The sequence below is a fragment of the Lathyrus oleraceus genome, chromosome 7 (genome assembly GCF_024323335.1).
Source record: "Lathyrus oleraceus cultivar Zhongwan6 chromosome 7, CAAS_Psat_ZW6_1.0, whole genome shotgun sequence".
Classification (NCBI taxonomy): Eukaryota; Viridiplantae; Streptophyta; class Magnoliopsida; order Fabales; family Fabaceae; genus Lathyrus; species Lathyrus oleraceus.
The window spans coordinates 537,339,630-537,363,600 of record NC_066585.1 but is presented as its reverse complement, the minus strand read 5'-3'; the positions used below and the strand labels follow the sequence as shown (position 1 = coordinate 537,363,600).

General features: G+C 31.0%; 1 protein-coding gene and 1 pseudogene across 1 annotated transcript; both read left to right on the top strand.

Moving 5' to 3' along the window:
* The first annotated feature begins 14,431 nt into the window (after positions 1–14,431).
* LOC127104851 (furostanol glycoside 26-O-beta-glucosidase-like) lies at positions 14,432–16,137 on the top strand (annotated as a pseudogene).
* Positions 16,138–21,059: 4,922 nt separating this feature from the next.
* LOC127104850 (furostanol glycoside 26-O-beta-glucosidase-like) lies at positions 21,060–22,766 on the top strand. Its single transcript, XM_051041997.1, has 2 exons — positions 21,060–21,441; positions 21,475–22,766. The coding sequence occupies exons 1-2, from the start codon at positions 21,126–21,128 to the stop codon at positions 22,764–22,766; spliced, it is 1,608 nt and encodes a 535-aa protein (XP_050897954.1). The 5' UTR covers positions 21,060–21,125.
* Positions 22,767–23,971: the final 1,205 nt, after the last annotated feature.

Here is a 23,971-nt window from a genome sequence, read left to right as displayed (position 1 = left end):
ATAACAGTACGATTTCTGGAACTCCGAACCCTATGGCATCCGTTACAGAAATTACACGGTTAAACATTTAGGATATTCATGCATACTTAAACCCACATGCAAAATCTAACTACATATCCAAAATTCAATCATAATGCATCATGTATTTAGAGATTACAAATTGGAAGTATAAAACGGTAGTGATGGTGCAAACCTGTTTGCGATTGAATTGCACCAGTGAATTGGCAGATCACTCTTAGGGTTTGTACCGGATCAAGTGGGCGGAGGTAACCTTTGAGCAGGTGAGTTTCCTTCAGGGTTTCCTTTAGGGTTGCTCTGAATTCTTTTGGTTAGCCTCCAGGGTTTGCTCTCTGTGCGTGTTTGTGTTTCTCCTTTTCTCCTCTGTTTTTCGTCCCCGTCCCGTTTTCTGAATGAGGTCTTGGTATTTATAATAGTTTTTGTGACCTGATGGGCTCAGAATGAAGCCCAAAATTTCTGGTATTCGCAAGCTTCGCTAGGCGAGTGGTGCAGCGAAGAGTTCGCTAGGCGAAGGATTTGCTCGCCTAGCGAGCATGCCAGTTTGTGTCATTTTCTGGATTTGGCCACCTGTGAGCTGGGTCTTTGTTCCTTTAAGATCAATGTCTTGAACAATGAGTTGGAGTGCCTTGAGGAATTTCTTGAAAGATTAACGGGCAAATTTTGGGGTATGACAGTATGCTTAGAGACAACTCAAATTCGTGAAAGGAATTATCCTACCCATGACTTAGAGTTATCAACTATACTTTTCATGTTGAACGTGTGGAGGCATTATCTGTATGGTTTGAGATTTGGAGGGTTCAACGACCATAAGAGTTTCAAGTATTTGTTTGATCAGAAAGAATTGAATATGAGGCAAAGAAGATGGCTCGAGTTCTTGAAGGACTGTGATTTCGAGTTGAGTTACCATCCCGTTAAGGCAAATATGGTAGCATATACGTTGAGCAGGAGGTCCTTACACATGTCGACATTGATTGCTAGAGAATTTGATTTGATCAAGCAGTTTTGAGATCTTAGCTTGGTGTGTGAGATAACTTTTGTTAGTGTGAAATTGGGAATGTTGAAGTTGACTAGAAATTTTATTAATGAAACCAAAGAAAGTCGGAATCTAGATTTGGAATTTGTTGATCATCTAGTATTAGTTAACCAATGGAAAGAATTGGACTTTAGAGTTGATGAGAATGAGATCTTAAAGTTTCTAGACAAAGTTTACTTGCATGATGTGCCGGAACTTAAGAAAATGATTTTGGAAGAGAGCCATAGAAGTTGTTTAAGTATTCATCCCGAAGCCATAGAAATTGTTTAACTTGTCATAATTCAAAGATTGAGCATCAGAAGTCGTATGGAGTAATGCAACCGTTGAGTATTTATGAATGAAATTGGGACAATATCTCTATGGATTTAGTGACAGGTTTTCTAAAGAACATTAGGGGAAGCGATGCGATTTAGGTTTTTGTGGATAGACTGACTAAGTCGGCTCATTTTATTCCGATAAAGATCATTTTTATGTTGGAGAAGTTAGCAGAGATCTACATTAGCGTGATTGTGAAGTTGCATGGTATTCCATCGAGTATTGTTTCCGATAGATATCTAAGGTTTACGTTAAGGTTTTGGGATACTTTACAAGGTTCCCTTGGAACTAAGTTGAGGTTGAATTCTTCCTACCATCCGCGAATGGGATATCAGAATGAGAGGACTATTAATTCTTTGGAAGATTTGTTAAGAGCTTGTGTCTTAGAGAAAGGAGGTGCTTGGGACAATTAATTTCAGTTGTTTGAGTTTACTTATAATAACAATTACCATTCTAGTATTAGAATGACACCTTTTGAGGAATTTTATGGTAAGATGTGTAGGGCACCTTTATGTTGGTATGAATCAGGTGAAAGTTTTGTGCTTGGGACAAAGATTGTTCACCAAACTACTTAAAAGGTTAAAATGATTCAATAGAAGATGAAGGTATTGTATAGCAGACAAAAGAGTTATCATGATAAGCATAGGAAGATTCTTGAGCTTTAAGAGGGTGACCATGTGTTTTTTAGAGTCACTCCAGTGACTGGTGTTGGCCGTGCGCTGAAGTCCTGAAACCTTACTCCTTCTCTCATTGGTCCTTATCAGATTCTACTGAGAGTTGGAGTCGTTGCTTATCGAGTTGCCTTAACACTGTCTCTTTTGAACCTTCATGATGTTTTTCACGTGTCTCAGCTTCAAAAGTATATTGATCCGTCTCATGTGATCTAAGTGGATGATATGCAAGTGAGAGATAACTTGACAATTGAGGTGTCACCCTTGTGAATAAAGGATCGAGGGGTGACGTACCTGAGATCTAAAGAGATTGCATCAGTGAAGGTAGTGTAGGGAGGACCTACAAGATGTAGTGTGACGTGGGAGCTGGAGAGTAAGATGAAAGGGTCGTATCCAGAGTTGTTCCCTTCAGGTAATTCTCGAGGGCGAAAATCCTTTTAAGAGGGGGAAAGTTGTAACACCTAACTTTAGTTATTTATTTTTAATTAAAATTTTATATTATGTTATTTTATTTATTTGAGTAATATATGTGTTTTAGTTGAATTATTGATAATTTATTTAATTCAATTAATATTGGAAATAATAAAATTATTGATTTACTTGAGATAATTGAGTTCATTATAATAATTAGATAGTTATGTTTTTTTAATTTAATTAGAGATTATTTGAATTGAAATGAAATCATAGAAATATAGTAGAAAATAGAAATTCAAATGAGGGTGTGAGGAGAGTTAAGGGTGTGAGGAGAGTTGAGGGTGTGACGAAAGTGAGGGGTGAAAGGAGAATAAGATGATTATGGTAAATAAATATTAATGTGAGGAAGAGTTTTATCATATCGTGAAATTGAGAAAAGTTGGGAAACGAGGCAGAGAGGCAAAAAGCTAGAGTGATCATAGAAGGAAGAGACAGGTAGATCCTAAATGCCAAGGGTTCATCAATCTACAATTTTGAGGTAGATGGAACTATTCACATGTGGGTGTTTAGGTAGTCGGATAGTGAGAGATCCTTACCCTTATATATTCATCTTCTCAATTATATATTTGTGATGTATATTTATGGATAAATTCTTGAGTGTTATTGTATTGTTTTACTTGAATCCATGTAGAATTCCTTATGTCTTCTATAAGACGAATCCATAATAAATGCGTAGTTTTCTATTTTATGTTTCTTTCCTTGTTGATTCATTGTTGTTGTATGATGCATTGTGATTATGCCTTGCGGAGAAATTATAATAATTGGATTATGGTATGTAATATATTTGTGGTTGTTTATATGTGTAGTTGGGCAAAATTATAAAAGAGCTAGAAAATCCCAAATAGATTTTTTTCCTCTAAAAAATCAAATAACTGGAAAAGTCAAAAAATCGAAAAATTCAAGAATCGGGGGGAGGGGGTCGTGCCTGGCTTGCAGCGGTGCGATTCCAGGCCTGGCCGACAGCAGATGGCGTGCAACTCAGTGGCATGATCTCGTGATCGGTGGCGCTAGAGTGCGTGTGCGACATGAAGTTCCAGTGGTGCAGTGCGATCAGGCATAAGGGAGAAGGTTGTGACTCAGAATCTAGGCCATGGTCTGCGATGACGTGCAGAGGTGTGTGGGAGGTCCGGAGGCCGGCGTTTCAGGTTTGTTGTCCATTTCAGCAAGTTTTTGATCATATTCGAGTTTGGTGACCTTTCGATTCCTTTTTATAATATTAAGAGTCATATTTGCTACATTAGAGTCGATAGAGTTGATGGAGTGTTTATAGAGTTGTCATAGTTACTTTTAAGTTGTTTAGAGTTGGAGTCGAGAGTATATGATATACTTGAGTTGAGTTCGAAGCCTTTTGACATTATACGTCTTTCTTTTTTAGTTATATTTTTATATGTTTAAGGTTGACAAGCAAAAAAAGGTTAAATTTTGAGTTGTTAGAGTTAAATTTGAGTAATCTGACAGGTTCAGAGTTGTTTTGATAAGGCTAGGGGTTGCATGTGAGAAATTGTTTTCTTACCTTGTTGGTGGGTTTACATGAGTAATAATTCTTCCATGTTAATAAGTATGTTGGAATATTATATGATTATTTGATTGAGCTATAATTGTATAATATATTTTGAGTTGAGTAGTTTAGAGAGGAACCTTGTTAACTTTGAGATGTAAATATATCTTTTTGTTGAGTATGTGTTATGATTGTTGCTTGTTGTTATTCGTGCACTCATGCATATCAGAGTTAGGTAGGAATTTGGTCCGACGAGGTCACAATTTAGGGAGGAACCAATGACGGTCTCTAGTTCAAAGAGGAACCAAGTTCAGAGAAGAACCAGAGACATGAATAGTTCATTAATATAATTATGGCATCCAAACCTTTGTACCATATGCATTTGGAGGAGAATTACATAACATTCATATTTGCATTGTGATTTTCGTGGGTGTGGATTAATATTGTATGGTTGATGAAATGTAAAATGTTTCAATTGAGATATTATGATTTGAATTTCGATTGTGTTGTTATAAAGTTTTTGAGAAACATAGATTATGAGCGAGGTGTGTGACACTCTAATGTTGAAATAAATTGTTATTGCATGTTTTCTTTTTAAAAATGTGTGCTGGGGTTTCAGGGTGTTACATGCAACAAAAATATGTTTTACAATTATCTTATCCATAGAGACTGGTGGTTTCAAAGACAGAGTAATAATGGTTTATTATTCTAAGTAAGAAAAAGGTTTTGTGTTTGTTGTGTTGTAGAAAAATAAATGACAAGAAATAAATGAAAGAAAATAAAGACGGAGGCTTCGTGCTAACAGTGAGAATGCTTCTTGGGGATAAATTTCATCATTATGTATCTACCATGCACCCATAAGTCAGTAATATACTCCTCTACTTAGTGAATAATACTACCACATGTTACCCTCATTCATATCACCTTTCAGTCTCCATGTTGTGAGATCAATGTATTACCTAATCGAAGAGTAAATGTTACTTTTAACTAACACATATCATTAAGTCCCAACAGTCGTAAAGTAGCGAGACTCCACACCGATCCTACTATAATATGTGTGGATATTGAGCATATACCGATGTCTACGCTTAGTACTCAATAGATGATTATCTTGGATCTAGTAATGACAAGTGATAGGGCCGTAAGTGCACAAATTTATCAGTATTAGTATAAAAGATGTTGAATCCCATAGAGACTATTGGACAACTATCATATTATGTTATTACTTTGTTTATCTAAGGCTACATGTATGGTTTGTTCTCTTAAAGGGAAATTAGATTGGTTTTAAGTTGATTAAAATAACGAGAGGCCGGAACGTGGTTTCCATCTACCTATGCTACTCTAATAATTTGTAGCGTTTTATTGTAATGAGAAAAATATTTTATTTTTGTAGAAAAACTAGTTAGAGGCACCTTCCGTTTTCGCGTGGTACAAATTACAATTTGAAAACATTGGTTTCATAATAAATCAAAAATCGCTTTTGCATATTTTGTAATTAAAAATAAGAATTTTCTAGATCTAATACCGTTTTTGCTCTTTCAAGTCGTAAACTATATTTTAGTGTCTCTACTTTCGTAGTAGAACTGTGAGTTTTCAAGCATAATATTTGATACAAAATTTTTAAAAATCCAAAATATTCTCTCGATAAATTCTAATTCTATTTCTGCTTTTGCAAGACCATCCGAATCTATCAGTCGTATTTCTATGTTAGGTACCTCCATGTAGGTGCATAAATGGTATCTCCGTGTTTCTCTCTTAGAAAACAATCTTTATTTTAAAAACTGAATTTTTAGAAGTAAAAAATTATTCCCATTACAATTTGTTAAACTGTGCAATTTACTCAAGTATCGTCTGTATGACGACCCTCATGTTCCAGGCCTAATAAATTTACTTAAACATGGTGAAAGCAATAGCTAGAAGGAAGGAAAGTAAATCATACGTAATTAAATTTTGCATATAAAAGTAAGAGTAAATGACTAAAAACATATAATTAAACAAGGAAAAATAAAGAAGCAATAGAACTAAAGGAACCTAGAAATTGCATAAAAGTGAATACTTACATAAAATAAATGCTTAAAACAGAGACTTAAATCCGATACAATGTTGGAAGAAATGTGAAATATAATGTCGACAAACTTGAATTGAATAGTAGCAACAATAAAATAACTCCAAAGTGAAAAACATAAAATAAAATAAAGTTGCATAAACACTCTAATGTTGAATGTTTATGCTTTTCCAAGTGAAATATATGGCTTTTACAAAGGTTGTTTGCTTAAATTTGAGTCCTATGAACCTATTTATAGGCTAAGACTCGAATATGAACTGCTTAAGATGTGTAAAACATGTGCGAGAAAATTTGTGAAGTGGTGGATGAAAATGCAAATTCTAGTGCAAAGTTTCAAGAAAACGCCGTCATGACAGGCATCAACCAAGCTATCGGCCTAGCCGTCATGACTTTTCTATGAGGAACGCTTGATTGTGAGTGCTGGTGGGCGTCATCCAAGTTGAAGACCCTCCTGTTGGGGCGCTTTAACTTCCTTTCTTTGGTTCTATTTCATCGTTGGATGACAAGTTGCTTTTGGGAGAGGGTGACGCCAGTTAACCTTGGGACGCACCCGTCATTAGTGTTGTACCTAGCACATTCCTTGCCATCTTATCTGCTTTCCACCATATAAAATTGACACTAAAACTTGTGTGAAACGAGCTAATAAAGTAGTTCATTTTGTGTGTTATGAACAAGCACCTTTCGATATCAGGTCACACCATAAAAATAGGTTTTAGGTAGCAACGCTAAAACAATCATTAAAACTAAAGAGTCGCCAATATTACATCACAAGTAGATTTACATGGAACACTTTGAACTATTTAATACAGGAATATAATGACTACATTTAACCCCAACAATAAAATATATGGCTACACTTACACATGGTTAGCATAACAACTAACATGTCCAACAAAGTTTACTTCGGAATTGGCTGCCCTCTCACTTGAGCAGCGCTTTCGCCCTCATACTTCCTTTCTTATCCTCCTGTTGTACACCAAATTTAACCTACTCCAATTTTTTACTCCTCTAATCCAACGAAACTCCCTTTTGACTAAATTAAAAACTTTTATTTATAAGAAAATTTTGAGAGTCTCGATGGTCGCATTGTCTTTGCTTCCAACATGACTACCCTGCTCTCACACTTTTGATCCACCTGCTTTCTTCTTCATCAAGCGAAGCTTGCATGTTATTCACGTGTCTTTGATGGCCTTTGATGGACTAGCTAACCACCCCTTCAACTAGCATGATATCCCTTGCATCTGGTGCTACCACCTAGCCATACTCTGCACCTAGCGCACCTGTAGATGGGGTCTAGCAAGGCTTGCTTGTTCAGGGTTTTGCGTTTTCCTATTTTCTTCGTGTTGTTTCATGTTTTAAAGTTCTTTTCACTTATTTTTAATAAATTCATGCAAGAAAAGCCTAACAGGTGTTTCTTTACTTTTCATATGGGTTTTTTTTTGTAATGATTTCATGTGAAATAATCTGATAAGTGCCAAAGTTTTGAACTTAATATGGAACTTATAAATCTTCCTAACCATGTTGAAAAACTCAGAAAGGCTTTATATGGCCTTAATTAAGCTCTTCGGGTTTGGGTGAGAGACTCGTATAATTTCTTACTATGAATGATTATGTTCATGGAGGAATTAACAAGACATTATTTGTAAAGAAAGATAATGGAAATCTTTTGTTAGCTCAGATATATGTTGATGATTTTTTTTGGAAGGATAGCAAGCAAGATGTTGGATCATTTTGTTTAAGAAATGCATGATGAAACTGAAATAAGCCTGGGCACCGAGCTTACCTGTTTCTTGGGCTTCTCGCTTAAACAAATGGAAGATGGTAATTTTATTTTCCAAGCAACATTGTGAAAAAAATTGGTTTATATGATGCTCACCATAAAAACACGCCTACTTCAACTCATGTTAAGTTGTCAAAGGAAGACCAAGGAGTTTCTGTTGTTCGAAGCCTCTATAGGAGTATGATATATATACTTTTATATCTCACCTCCAGATACCCTAATATTACATTCTTTTTAGAAGTATGTGGTCTCTATAAATCAAATCCAAAGTTAATCCATCTCACCTAAGTCAAATGTATTATCAAATACCTAAATGGAGCCTATGACATATTGTATTATTTTGATACAAACTCCTCGCTGGGGTGTTATTGTGATGTTGACTAGGCCACAAATGTTGAAGATAGGAAAAACACATCTAGTTGATGTTTCTTTTTTGGAAACAATTTGATTTCCTAGTTTAGCAAGAATAAAAATTATGTTTACATTTCAACTGAAAAGCATAGTACATTGTTGCTAAAAGCAGTTGCACTCAAATATTTTGGATGAATAGGATGCTTCAAGAGTCTCATGTCACACAAGATGTCATGACATTATACTGTGACAACATGATCACTATCAATATCTCTAAAAATCTTGTCCAATACAGCAGAACCAAGCATATTAATATATGTCATCACTTTATCATAGAGATTATTGAAGATAAAAAGATCACTCTTGTACATGTTCAAACTGACAAACAATAAAGTGATATATTTACAAAAAGTTCTTGATTCTTCTAAATTTGAGAATCTTCTGTATATTTTGGATCTTTATATAATTAGTTTATAACAACAATACATTTTTGTCTATGTGGTATTTTGTAGGCCCACATGGATTTTTATTGGCCAACATATCAAAGTGATTAAGTCACTTACTTTTCCAGCCAACTAGGATGGGTCATCTATTATCTATACAATATATTACATCTAAAGCGGCGGATTATATCACGACACATCATATGCCACATACACTATATTTGACACATCATCATTATTCTTATGTGGCACCTTAAAAAATTCATCTTTATTTTTCAAAAGGTCAAAGTACATACAATTCTTTTGTTGCGGTCATGAGTTCGAACCTTGGCAAAAGCAATCTATATCTATATAATATATTAAATATAAAGCGGCGAATTATATCATGACACATCATATGCCACATACGCTATATTTGACACATCATCATTATTCTTATGTGGCACCTTAAAAAATTCAGCTTTATTTTTCAAAAGGTCAAAGTACATACAATTCTTTTGTTGCGGTCATGAGTTCGAACCTTGGCAAAAGCAAAAACATATTAACCTAACAACTATTTTTTAATTTTGCTATATATTAGTTGCTTAAATTTTATATGACATTATTATTTTTCTTGAAATAATTTGTGGATTATAAAAAAAGAGAGAAAAATAACTTTGATATATTTTTTCAATATAATGCCACACCCATTTTGAATAAAATAATCTACCAACTTAGTAATTACTTCAACTAAGTATATTTGCTCGAATTTTAAAAGTAAAAGAGATGTGTGAATACAAAAACTATTAAATATTTATGATTTTCTTGAAAGCATAGCAAATAAAAGTTGAAACAAATGTCTTTAGTGTCAAATTAGTTACTAAACAAATTTCAAAGGTTTGTCACTATTTGTTGATATTGAAATATGATAGAGCATGTAGTATTTTTCAATCTTATTGATAAACATCACTATTACATTATTCATATTATGACGAACAAATAAACTATAGACAAAGAATAATATTATTGATTTTTCACATATGAGTGTCAGAGAAACATGAGAATCAAAATATAAAAAATGATCACAAGTAATATCTTTTAGTGTCATTAAAATTTGCAAAAACTAAATTATAGATATAACTGTCAACTTACAAACATATATTTTTTCTTTAAAATAAAATGTTCATTTTTATTGTTGATTAATTTGTATTGTTGTCTATATTATAATTCTTAATAAGATGTTATAATAAAGATCTTTAACCATATTTTTCACAATCGCGCATCGCGCGGGTCTTAATCTAGTAATATATTAAATCTCATGCGACATATTATGTTATGACAAGTAATACGCCACGTAAGTTATATTTGCCACATCAATTAAAATCTGATGTGTCACCTAGGATTCAATCTTGCAACGAATTTACGCAATTACACTAACTCCTATTCCAAAAATTATGTTACAAAAATCTTATTATTAAATGTCTCACAAAAGTTAATTACAATTATACACAATTATCACTCTTTATATAGTTCAAACTTTTCAACTTACATCTAATAAATCATAATAAGTATACAATTTTGTTAATAACTACATTATTATTTGTTTATAGAGTCTAATATCAAAAAAATACAATAACTACACTATTTTGTTAAATTAAAAAACCTCAATAAAAAAATAAAAATAGTGTTACAATATTTAAATAAATACAAAATTGATAAAAAAAAACTGTTAAAACTTCCGCACAACGCGCGGGTTACCATCTAGTTTAGATATTATTCTCATGGTATCCTTTGAATATCGCAAAAGAGTTTAAGTCATTAAGGTTGAAAATAAATTCGACATGAAATAAAATAAACTTTAGGACATGTCAATTATAAACGGAGACTATTAGGTCTCAGTTATATCTACCTTAAAGTAAATTTGAAAATTTGAGCATTTTTCTATGCTTAGGTTGTGAGAATTTTATATATGATTTTATTTATATGTATATGGAAAATGTGTATATTTGAATAAACCAATATTTAATTGCTTAAATAAATAAAAAAGCAACCATGAGGATTGTTATAGAGAATAAAAGAGTTTCTGCTTATAAATCGAAGATCCAACAACGGGGAGATCATTAGTATATTCAACTCAAATATTTTAATAGTCAAATAGACATTCTAATACGATAAAAATAAAGGTAAGTATTTACGTCACACAGTTACAATTCATTATAAAGTTTTTAAAGACCACTCAAGTTATGTTGTGTTGTAAGACAATCATATAGTGTTTCAGTAAAAGATTTATAAAACTTCATTGACAAATGAGTTATTATTTTTGAAGTAGAATATATACATATAAAATTTATGATAAGAGACTCAATCATCAAAGACTTGACATATAACGTCTTTCATATGATTCTTGTCACTGAGAATGTCTTATATTAGTGAGAGACACTACTTATTTATGTTTTATATTATTGTTTTCATATCAATATAGACTTTATGTTAAGATTATCTTCAAAAATAGAGTTTATGATGTTATTATTGTTATAACCATTTTTGTGTCATTTGTGCAAATATTGAATTTCCAAACTTCAGTTTGAATAGTTGGAAATCAGCATAATTCAGATATTACATTACGTGAAATTTTCATGTCATTCATCTATATCGATATATGTCATCAAGTAAATTGATGTGGTGGTTGTCGGAGTCCTGTCACATTATATGTCAGTGACGAAAGTTGCGGTTGTTCCATTATTGATGTATGAGTTGGACTAGATTGTAAAGTTGAAATCTAAAGATATATATCATTTGGATGCATGTCTAAAGAACTCTGATATAATTATTAAGATATATTGCTCAAGTGGGAGATTGTTGAAATATTTTTTATATAAATATTATTTAATTATTGTATTCCAATAATTATTATGTGGGCATATATATTTATATTAATAATTATCAAATTAAGAAACTTAATTGATTAAATGGTTAAATAAAGTTAAAAAGACTTATTACATTTTTATTTAGTAATTAATTAGTTGGATATGAGCTGAAATATGGTTGACTGTCAAGATAACTCATTTCAAAATAATGGAAACCGTAATTGTCCATCACTCTATGTATATATAGGTTACGATCCTTAATATATCGTATAACATGCATATTATCTCTTCTTTCAATCTGAAGAGTATTCAAAGTATTTGTAACAACCCGTATAATATATATCTAGAATAATATCATACAAGTGTTAAATTCTGGTACTGTCACAATATAAGTGCCTAATGGCATCAAAATATATATACATGTCCAAACTAAACCATCAATGAAACATGTTATACAATAATGCCTAAACAATAAAAATCTAAGAACTATGTACAATATCTTGATTGCACACAACTCCACAGCGGAAGATTATAATGAACAGCAACCCTTGAAACATCCATAATAGATTCTCTTAGATTCAACCTGTAAAGAATACCTGAAAAATCACAACAATAATGGGATGAGATAATAATCTCAGTGAGTTCTCCTATCCTATGGGTCCACTCAGCTCTACAGGGTATTCTAATCGATATTCAACTCATATCCAACTCAAGTCAACAAGGGAATGAAGACTTGAGCGATGGGGAAACTATCTCGCAATTGTATGGCAACATGCATCTGAGTTCTCATAACTCAACCACGATCATTATTCAGATCACGAAACATCAATTCCCGATCGGACTTACGTCTAAGCCAAACTCGGTTCATGCATGCTCGTATGATTCGACTTTCGCGGTGGATATCAGGTTCCCCTATGGGACTCTAACCCACTTTTAAGAACCATCACTCGTATGGGACTCTAACCCACTTTGAGTATCTTTCACCGTATGGGACTCTAACCCACTTAGGTGTCCACCTTTCCCCCATGTCCGCCATGGTTGGGGCTCAAACCCAATTGAGGCTCGAATCATTGGTCCCACATCCCAATGCTTACACGTATAAGCATACCACAAGAGATGTGTACCACCACAGAAAATACACATTCTGAATACATGATCGGTTCCACAAATCATTGGTTCCACGAACCATAACAAATTCATAAATCACAGGTGACTTCATTCACCATAATACACAAATAATAACATGGCATGTTCCATACAATGCGTCTCATTCTCAATCATGGCAACAATTCATCCACGACCTCACATAAGCGTCGTACGAATGAATACCGTATTCTCATACATAAATCACATATGTTCCATAACCTAGATCATATTTCTAAGTTATTAATCACGTCATTCTCCTAGGTTTCCTCACTCATCTTTGTAGAGTTTTAATCATGTTACTTCACCTTTCACATAACAACAATATTTAATTTTCATCATGATAAAATTCATGGCATTTATAAATCACATACTATTTTATAACATGGAACAATAATAATAGTCCTTTACGTTATCTTTAGTCATGTTATTTCACAATCAACCATATCAACCATGTTTAACACCCATCAAAATAAAATTCATAGAATTTGTAAGATGCATAATACACTATAATATGATATCATAATAATAGCCTTTTTCATTATCTTACTAATGCATCCATCCGCATCCAAAATGGAGCTATAATGCTCAATTAATTCATTAATCTATCTTAATCAAGATTCAGATTAATATTTATTCATTGCATAGGCATTCAACAACAACCTCTCTAGTCTAGTGGTAAGGCATGTACAGTTCCAAGGAGGTCCTGGGTCCAACGATATAATACATAGGAATTCAATTGGTCTCAACTGACAACTAATTGAGCATTTAAGGGAATATGGGATATTACAGTATTATGACTATCAGTGGGGGATAGTCCACAAACCCTCAAGTATCAGTCACTTTTCTATCACTACTAAGGAAAACACTTATCACAACAATTACAAAAGGGATACCACGATGCTGAATTTAATGAGTTGAATTTAATGACACTTGTTAGCTCCTAGGTTATAAATAAACGGTTTAGGATCCAAAGAGGTCTAACAAAAATATATTAATAATTTTGATGAGTTATTTGTCATTGTTTTTCCTATAAAAATATTTAGTTACATTGGAATAATATTTAATTATTTTCTAAATAATAGATAATATCAATAAATTAATTTTTAATTTATTTTCAAATATTAAATTTAAAATTTCAATATGTTTCTTGTATATGTACGTTAATTTATAAAAATGTTTTATTTTATATTTTAACAATTTGTTTGTTTGTATATAAAAAAATTAGCTACTGATGTTAAAAATTGCAAAATAAAGAAAATAAGTTTGTGGAACTAGACCCAGATTCAATGAAAATAGAAAAATGACATATACGAATATAAATTCATCATATACGATAATTTTAACTATATATTAGAAATTTTGTAAAAAAGGCCAAGAAAATGATAAAAATAATATTATTATTTTTTTGTAAATTTAACTTTTTTTCCTATGCAAGGATGTACTTTGACAATGCATGTTTAATGTGACAAAATTATTTTTGTATGTGTTCTAAAATGTGGTAATGTGTTAATGCGTGTGGTGCAAAGTCGTTATTAATGAAAATATAACATCAAAAAAGTAATGGTCGGGTACTTACAATAAATTTATTACATTGAAAATATCACAATGATCATAAAACAAGCGACAACTTTATCTAATTGGAAAGTCTATAAATAATAAGATTTGTATTCATATGATTCAAAGAACTCTAAAAAGAATACAATCATAGATTTTCGCTGGAACATATTTAATTATTTTAAAAAACAACAATTACCATCTTACAAGTTGTCATGCACATAAAAATCTAGTATAAATTTGTTTTCCTCTTCCTACTGAATAATTGTGATTTACTATCAAACTCCAAAAAGCTATCTTTGGATGCAGAAAATATACATTATGTCATCTTTGAGAATTTCTAAAATTGTTCTTGCAATCTTGTCGTTTGTTTGGATTTCCAACATTTCCACCCATGCACAAGTTCTATTTCCCTTGATGAAAACATCTGAGTTTCGTCAATCACTTTCTTCACAGATTGGAGAATGGGCTACAAATAATACATATGACTCTATATTAAAATTCATAAATTCACCAAGATTTCCGAGTCGAGGATCATTTCCAAATGGCTTTTTGTTTGGTGCTGGATCTTCTGCCCTTCAGATTGAAGGAGCGCAACATGAAGGAGGAAGAGGACTTGGTATATGGGATGATATAATTGAGCATAAAAAAGGTGTGTATTTAGATGTCGATAAGTTTTCCAAAAAGATTGAACATTATAAGCGCTATAAGGAGGATGTGCAACTTTTAAAGAAGCTCGGAGTAAACTCTTATAGAATGTCCATCTCTTGGAATAGAATAATGCCAAATGGAACCTTTGAAGGAGGTATAAATCAAGAAGGTATCAACTTCTACAACAATTTGATCAACGAGTTGCTAAAAAATGGTATTGAACCTTTTGTGACTATCATGCATTTTGACTATCCATTAGCTCTTCAACAAAAACTCGGTGGCTTCTTAAATCACTCCATTGTGACACATTTCAAGGATTTTAGTGAACTCTTATTCAAAACATATGGAGATCGGGTGAAACATTGGACTACAATCAATGAAGGAGAGGTCACAGCTGTATTTCAATACATGCACAATATTGATAATATGTCTGTTGAGGCATGCCCAACTAAAGGTAGAATATGTACAGAAGCATACATTATACTTCATAATTTCCTCATTGCCCATGCTACATCATCAAATTTATACAAAACAAAATTTCAAGCAATACAAGGGGAGAAATTGGAATTGCCCTTTCATCAGGAAGTTATGTTCCCTACAGCTCTAATCCGGAGGATGTGGCTGCTGCTAAAAGACTAATGGATTTCTATTGGGGATGGGTTTTAGAGCCAATTTTCCATGGAGATTATCCAAAAATAATGAGAAAGCTAGTGGGGAACAGGCTACCCACATTTACAGAAAAGGATAAAAAAATGTTAAATGGAAGCACAGACTTTATCGGGATCAATTATTATGCTTCTCATTTTGCTAGACATGAAACAAATAGAACCAAAGTTTTTGGTGATAATTTTGATGCCTTAGCCATGTCAGAAGTTTCTAACATCGAAGGAAAAACTCTTGGTTACATGGATCAATACGGTTTAAACTTTGTCTACCCTGAAGGACTATATGACTTCTTACTTTATATTAAGAAAAATTACCAAAATCCAAAAATCTACATAACGGAAAATGGCATTGCTTCTTTCAAAACCCCAAATCCATTGAAGGACGAACATCGAGTTGCTTACATTGCTTCACATATTAACGCAACCAAAGCAGCCATAGATGCTGGTGTAAACGTTCGTGGTTACTTTGCCTGGGCAGCTTTTGATACATTTGAATTTCAAGCAGGCTATTCTAGAAATTGGGGGCTTTATCATGTCGATTTTAATGATAGTCTCAAGCGTATACCAACTGACGCAGCAAATTGGTATAGCAAGTATTTGACAGATGAATTTAATGATCTAAACTAAAAAATAAAGTATATCAATACAAATGGATAACAATCCCCTTGAAAAAATTATTATTTATAACACGATGATTATTTAATTTGTTTGTTTGGAAATTATTTAAATATTCATATTTGTAATTTAGATTAGCATATATACTAGTACGATGCACGTGTTAATGTTCACTCGTGTAAAAATTCAAAGAATGTGTAAGGAATTTTGCTCTAAAATATACTGTAAACTCGTTATTTACCAAAGTTAAAAAATAAATTATTTATTTTAAGTGATTTCATGTATGTGAAGAATTTATTACCCACTCCGTGTAGCTATTAGAGTGAATTGTTAAATACTTAAAAATCGTAAGCTTAGCTTTCTAGCACAAGTGTTATATGCATTAGACAACTTTATAGCTCCTAACAATAAAGACAATCATGCGTACATTTTTGTTCATATAAGTTACTTTTGAATGAAATATTATGAAGCCATTGTGGCAAATGACCATTCATAACATTATTCTCTTTCACATTTTGTCATATTGCTCATCTAAATGTTATATACATACTAATCATCTAAATTGAGTTTTTAATCATATGAAAATTCTATAGCTATTGAACATCCAAAACTAGAACGCACGTCATTTTTTTTTATAATATATTTAAGTGGACTTTGATTTGAATTAATTTTGCATTTTCGGTACTTATATCTAGCCGTTTTAATGGGTAACAAAGAATATTCCTACTAATTACTATTGATTATTTATTGTTATTGTTGATTGTCTCATTTGTAGACAATTTTAAATCTAATTAATTTTATTTTCTAAATTAAAAGTAATACTAACTAATGTTCTGTCAAAGAGATGTGAAAGACTAATTAGAAATAGAAATGGAAAAATATATCTTCATAATACTCTTCCTTTAATGTCCATTGAAGAAGTGTCTTGCTAAAATCTTTTTAAAAAAAAGCAGGATAAAAATCAGAGTGAACATATAAGAAAAGTACAACATCAATTTGTAGGAAATCTGGATTGTTAAAAAAATCTTACAAAGAATTAAAAATGATGCAAAACCACTGTGAAGATAAAATGGTGGATAATTTATTTAGACCTCTTCTTCACGGACGGTATAATTTCTCATATGTGGAGACTAATCTTCTCGAAATTATTTTGATTATGCGGTGACTTTGTAAAATTACTGTTATATATCCTTTAATATATTCTTTTTCAGATTAGCAACACAATCAATATCATACTCATAGAATTATTGATTAAAAAGTTATGTTGAAGCAAGGTCGTGAGTTTCGTATAAGTATCAAATCATAGACCTCAACCAAATCAAACTCACGACTTATTTTATATTATGCTAAAAATCTACATATCCATGATAACAAACTATATGCTTGATTGGTCGAATATAGTTTTATAAAAAACACTAATGTGGCTATGATAGAGTTTACTTTTTCATAATAGACAACCATCCGTTCCAGAGAGCATTGAAGTTCCTGACTAGGGCAACATGTGTAAAAAATGTTGACTATAAAGAAAAATTCTATTTGGTTTTCTTGGAAACTCTTTGTTCATTATATCTTTTGGACTTACATGAGATGAACGTTAAAATTGTACTTCGTAATAAAAATATTAATGAAATAGTATGGTATAACCACAAGAAAATTTATGCCAATAGAAAAAATTAGATGGTTTGAAAATTAATAAAATGCTTTTGAGTTAATAAAGCTATCTCTTTAGCGATACCACATAGTCATGCAACTTAATTGTCTCATTTGGTTTTGAGATGAATATTATAATTTTGAATATCTTATTTATTTTTAAGATAAGTATTTTAAGGTTAGTTGTCTTATTCGGTTTTGAGATGAATAAGAGGAAAACTTATGGGTATTATAAAGTATGTGGGAGTAAATTCATGTTTCTTATATAACCTATCGGTTTTATTTTATTAAGTGGAGTTTTTTTTTTCACGTGAAACCAAGAAGTGTCTAATTAAAATTTAGCGTGAAAGATCTTGGGGACACCTCGGTTATTTTGATATCTATCATAATATATTAAATCTAATGCAACAGATTATGTTATGACAAGTAATACGCCACGTAAGTTATATTTGCCACATCAATTAAAATCTGATGTGTCACCTAGGATTCAATCTTGCAACGAATTTACGCAATTACACTAACTCCTATTCCAAAAATTATGTTACAAAAATCTTATTATTAAATGTCTCACAAAAGTTAATTACAATTAAACACAATTATCACTCTTTATATAGTTCAAACTTTTCAACTTACATCTAAAAAATAATAATAAGTATACAATTTTGTTAATAACTACATTATTATTTGTTTATGGAGTCTAATATCAAAAAAATACAATAACTACACTATTTTGTTAAATTAAAAAACCTCAATAAAAAAATAAAAATAGTGTTACAATATTTAAATAAATACAAAATTGATAAAAAAAAAACTGTTAAAACTTCCGCACAACGCGCGGGTTACCATCTAGTTTAGATATTATTCTCATGGTATCCTTTGAATATCGCAAAAGAGTTTAAGTCATTAAGGTTGAAAATAAATTCGACATGAAATAAAATAAACTTTAGGACATGTCAATTATAAACGGAGACTATTAGGTCTCAGTTATATCTACCTTAAAGTAAATTTGAAAATTTAAAAATTTGAGCATTTTCCTATGCTTAGGTTGTGAGAATTTTATATATGATTTTATTTATATGTATATGGAAAATGTGAATATTTGAATAAACCAATATTTAATTTCTTAAATAAATAAAAATGCAACCATTAGGATTGTTATAGAGAACAAAAGAGTTTCTGCTCATAAATCGAAGATCCAACAACGGGGAGATCATTAGTATATTCAACTCAAATCTTTTAATAGTCAAATAGACATTCTAATACGATAAAAATAAAGGTAAGTATTTACGTCACACAGTTACAATTCATTATAAAGTTTTTAAAGACCACTCAAGTTATGTTGTTTTGTAAGACAATCATATAGTGTTTCAGTAAAAGATTTAAAAAATTTCATTGACAAATAAGTTATTATTTTTGAAGTAGAACATATACATATAAAATTTATGATAAGAGACTCAATCATCAAAGACTTGACATATAACGTCTTCCATATGATTCTTGTCGCTGAGAATGTCTTATATTAGTGAGAGACACTACTTATTTATGTTTTATATTATTGTTTTCATATCAATATAGACTTTATGTTAAGATTATCTTCAAAAATAGTTTATGATGTTATTATTGTTATAACCATTTTTGTGTCGTTTGTGAAAATATTGAATTTCCAAACTTCAGTTTGAATAGTTGGAAATAAGCATAATTCAGATATTACATTACGTGAAATTTTCATGTCATTCATCTATATCGATATATGTCATCAAGTAAATTGATGTGGTGGTTGTCGGAGTCCTGTCACATTATATGTCAGTGACGAAAGTTGCGGTTGTTCCATTATTGATGTATGAGTTGGACTAGATTATAAAGTTGAAATCTAAAGATATATATCATTTGGATGCATGTCTAAAGAACTCTGATATAATTATTAAGATATATTGCTCAAGTGGGAGATTGTTGAAATATTTTTTATATAAATATTATTTAATTATTGTATTCCAATAATTATTATGTGGGCATATATATTTATATTAATAATTATCAAATTAAGAAACTTAATTGATTAAATGGTTAAATAAAGTTAAAAAGACTAATTACATTTTTATTTAGTAATTAGTTAGTTGGATATGAGCTGAAATATGATTGACGGTCAAGATAACTCATTTCAAAATAATGGAAACCCTAATTGTCCATCACTCTCTCTCTCTCTCTCTCTCTATATATATATATATAGGTTACGATCCTTAATATATCGTATAACATGCATATTATCTCTTCTCTCAATCTGAAGAGTATTCAAAGTATTATGACTATCAGTGGGGGATAGTTCACAAACCATCAAGTATCAGTCACTTTTCTATCACTACTAAGGAAAACACTTATCACAACAGTTACAAAAGGGATACCACGATGCTGAATTTAATGACACTTGTTAGCTCCTAGGTTATAAATAAACGGTTTAGGATCCAAAGAGGTCTAACAAAAATATATTAATAATTTTGATGAGTTATTTGTCATTGTTTTTCCTATAAAAATATTTAGTTACATTTGAATAATATTTAATTATTTTCTAAATAATAAATAATATAAATTAATTAATTTTTAATTTATTTTCAAATATTAAATTTAAAATTTCAATATGTTTCTTGTATATGTACGTTAATTTATAAAAATGTTTTATTTTATATTTTAACAATTTGTTTGTTTGTATATAAAAAAATTAGCTACTGATGTTAAAAATTGCAAAATAAAGAAAATAAGTTTGTGGAACTAGACCCAGATTCAATGAAAATAGAAAAATGACATATACGAATATAAATTCATCATATACGATAATTTTAACTATATATTAGAAATTTTGTAAAAAAGGCCAAGAAAATGATAAAAATAATATTATTATTTTTTTGTAAATTTAACTTTTTTTTCCTATGCAAGGATGTACTTTGACAATGCATGTTTAATGTGACAAAATTATTTTTTTATGTGTTCTAAAATGTGGTAATGTGTTAATGCGTGTGGTGCAAAGTCGTTATTAATGAAAATATAACATCAAAAAAGTAATGGTCGGGTACTTACAATAAATTTATTACATTGAAAATATCACAATGATCATAAAACAAGCGACAACTTTATCTAATTGGAAAGTCTATAAATAATAAGATTTGTATTCATATGATTCAAAGAACTCTAAAAAGAATACAATCATAGATTTTCGCTGGAACATTTTTAATTGTTTTAAAAAACAACAATTACCATCTTACAAGTTGTCATGCACATAAAAATCTAGTATAAATTTGTTTTCCTCTTCCTACTGAATAATTGTGATTTACTATCAAACTCCAAAAAGCTATCTTTGGATGCAGAAAATATACATTATGTCATCTTTGAGAATTTCTAAAATTGTTCTTGCAATCTTGTCGTTTGTTTGGATTTCCAACATTTCCACCCATGCACAAGTTCTATTTCCCTTGATGAAAACATCTGAGTTTCGTCAATCACTTTCTTCACAGATTGGAGAATGGGCTACAAATAATACATATGACTCTATATTAAAATTCATAAATTCACCAAGATTTCCGAGTCGAGGATCATTTCCAAATGGCTTTTTGTTTGGTGCTGGATCTTCTGCCCTTCAGATTGAAGGAGCGCAACATGAAGGAGGAAGAGGACTTGGTATATGGGATGATATAATTGAGCATAAAAAAGGTGTGTATTTAGATGTCGATAAGTTTTCCAAAAAGATTGAACATTATAAGCGCTATAAGGAGGATGTGCAACTTTTAAAGAAGCTCGGAGTAAACTCTTATAGAATGTCCATCTCTTGGAATAGAATAATGCCAAATGGAACCTTTGAAGGAGGTATAAATCAAGAAGGTATCAACTTCTACAACAATTTGATCAACGAGTTGCTAAAAAATGGTATTGAACCTTTTGTGACTATCATGCATTTTGACTATCCATTAGCTCTTCAACAAAAACTCGGTGGCTTCTTAAATCACTCCATTGTGACACATTTCAAGGATTTTAGTGAACTCTTATTCAAAACATATGGAGATCGGGTGAAACATTGGACTACAATCAATGAAGGAGAGGTCACAGCTGTATTTCAATACATGCACAATATTGATAATATGTCTGTTGAGGCATGCCCAACTAAAGGTAGAATATGTACAGAAGCATACATTATACTTCATAATTTCCTCATTGCCCATGCTACATCATCAAATTTATACAAAACAAAATTTCAAGCAATACAAGGGGGAGAAATTGGAATTGCCCTTTCATCAGGAAGTTATGTTCCCTACAGCTCTAATCCGGAGGATGTGGCTGCTGCTAAAAGACTAATGGATTTCTATTGGGGATGGGTTTTAGAGCCAATTTTCCATGGAGATTATCCAAAAATAATGAGAAAGCTAGTGGGGAACAGGCTACCCACATTTACAGAAAAGGATAAAAAAATGTTAAATGGAAGCACAGACTTTATCGGGATCAATTATTATGCTTCTCATTTTGCTAGACATGAAACAAATAGAACCAAAGTTTTTGGTGATAATTTTGATGCCTTAGCCATGTCAGAAGTTTCTAACATCGAAGGAAAAACTCTTGGTTACATGGATCAATACGGTTTAAACTTTGTCTACCCTGAAGGACTATATGACTTCTTACTTTATATTAAGAAAAATTACCAAAATCCAAAAATCTACATAACGGAAAATGGCATTGCTTCTTTCAAAACCCCAAATCCATTGAAGGACGAACATCGAGTTGCTTACATTGCTTCACATATTAACGCAACCAAAGCAGCCATAGATGCTGGTGTAAACGTTCGTGGTTACTTTGCCTGGGCAGCTTTTGATACATTTGAATTTCAAGCAGGCTATTCTAGAAATTGGGGGCTTTATCATGTCGATTTTAATGATAGTCTCAAGCGTATACCAACTGACGCAGCAAATTGGTATAGCAAGTATTTGACAGATGAATTTAATGATCTAAACTAAAAAATAAAGTATATCAATACAAATGGATAACAATCCCCTTGAAAAAATTATTATTTATAACACGATGATTATTTAATTTGTTTGTTTGGAAATTATTTAAATATTCATATTTGTAATTTAGATTAGCATATATACTAGTACGATGCACGTGTTAATGTTCACTCGTGTAAAAATTCAAAGAATGTGTAAGGAATTTTGCTCTAAAATATACTGTAAACTCGTTATTTACCAAAGTTAAAAAATAAATTATTTATTTTAAGTGATTTCATGTATGTGAAGAATTTATTACCCACTCCGTGTAGCTATTAGAGTGAATTGTTAAATACTTAAAAATCGTAAGCTTAGCTTTCTAGCACAAGTGTTATATGCATTAGACAACTTTATAGCTCCTAACAATAAAGACAATCATGCGTACATTTTTGTTCATATAAGTTACTTTTGAATGAAATATTATGAAGCCATTGTGGCAAATGACCATTCATAACATTATTCTCTTTCACATTTTGTCATATTGCTCATCTAAATGTTATATACATACTAATCATCTAAATTGAGTTTTTAATCATATGAAAATTCTATAGCTATTGAACATCCAAAACTAGAACGCACGTCATTTTTTTTTATAATATATTTAAGTGGACTTTGATTTGAATTAATTTTGCATTTTCGGTACTTATATCTAGCCGTTTTAATGGGTAACAAAGAATATTCCTACTAATTACTATTGATTATTTATTGTTATTGTTGATTGTCTCATTTGTAGACAATTTTAAATCTAATTAATTTTATTTTCTAAATTAAAAGTAATACTAACTAATGTTCTGTCAAAGAGATGTGAAAGACTAATTAGAAATAGAAATGGAAAAATATATCTTCATAATACTCTTCCTTTAATGTCCATTGAAGAAGTGTCTTGCTAAAATCTTTTTAAAAAAAAGCAGGATAAAAATCAGAGTGAACATATAAGAAAAGTACAACATCAATTTGTAGGAAATCTGGATTGTTAAAAAAATCTTACAAAGAATTAAAAATGATGCAAAACCACTGTGAAGATAAAATGGTGGATAATTTATTTATACCTCTTCTTCACGGACGGTATAATTTCTCATATGTGGAGACTAATCTTCTCGAAATTATTTTGATTATGCGGTGACTTTGTAAAATTACTGTTATATATCCTTTAATATATTCTTTTTCAGATTAGC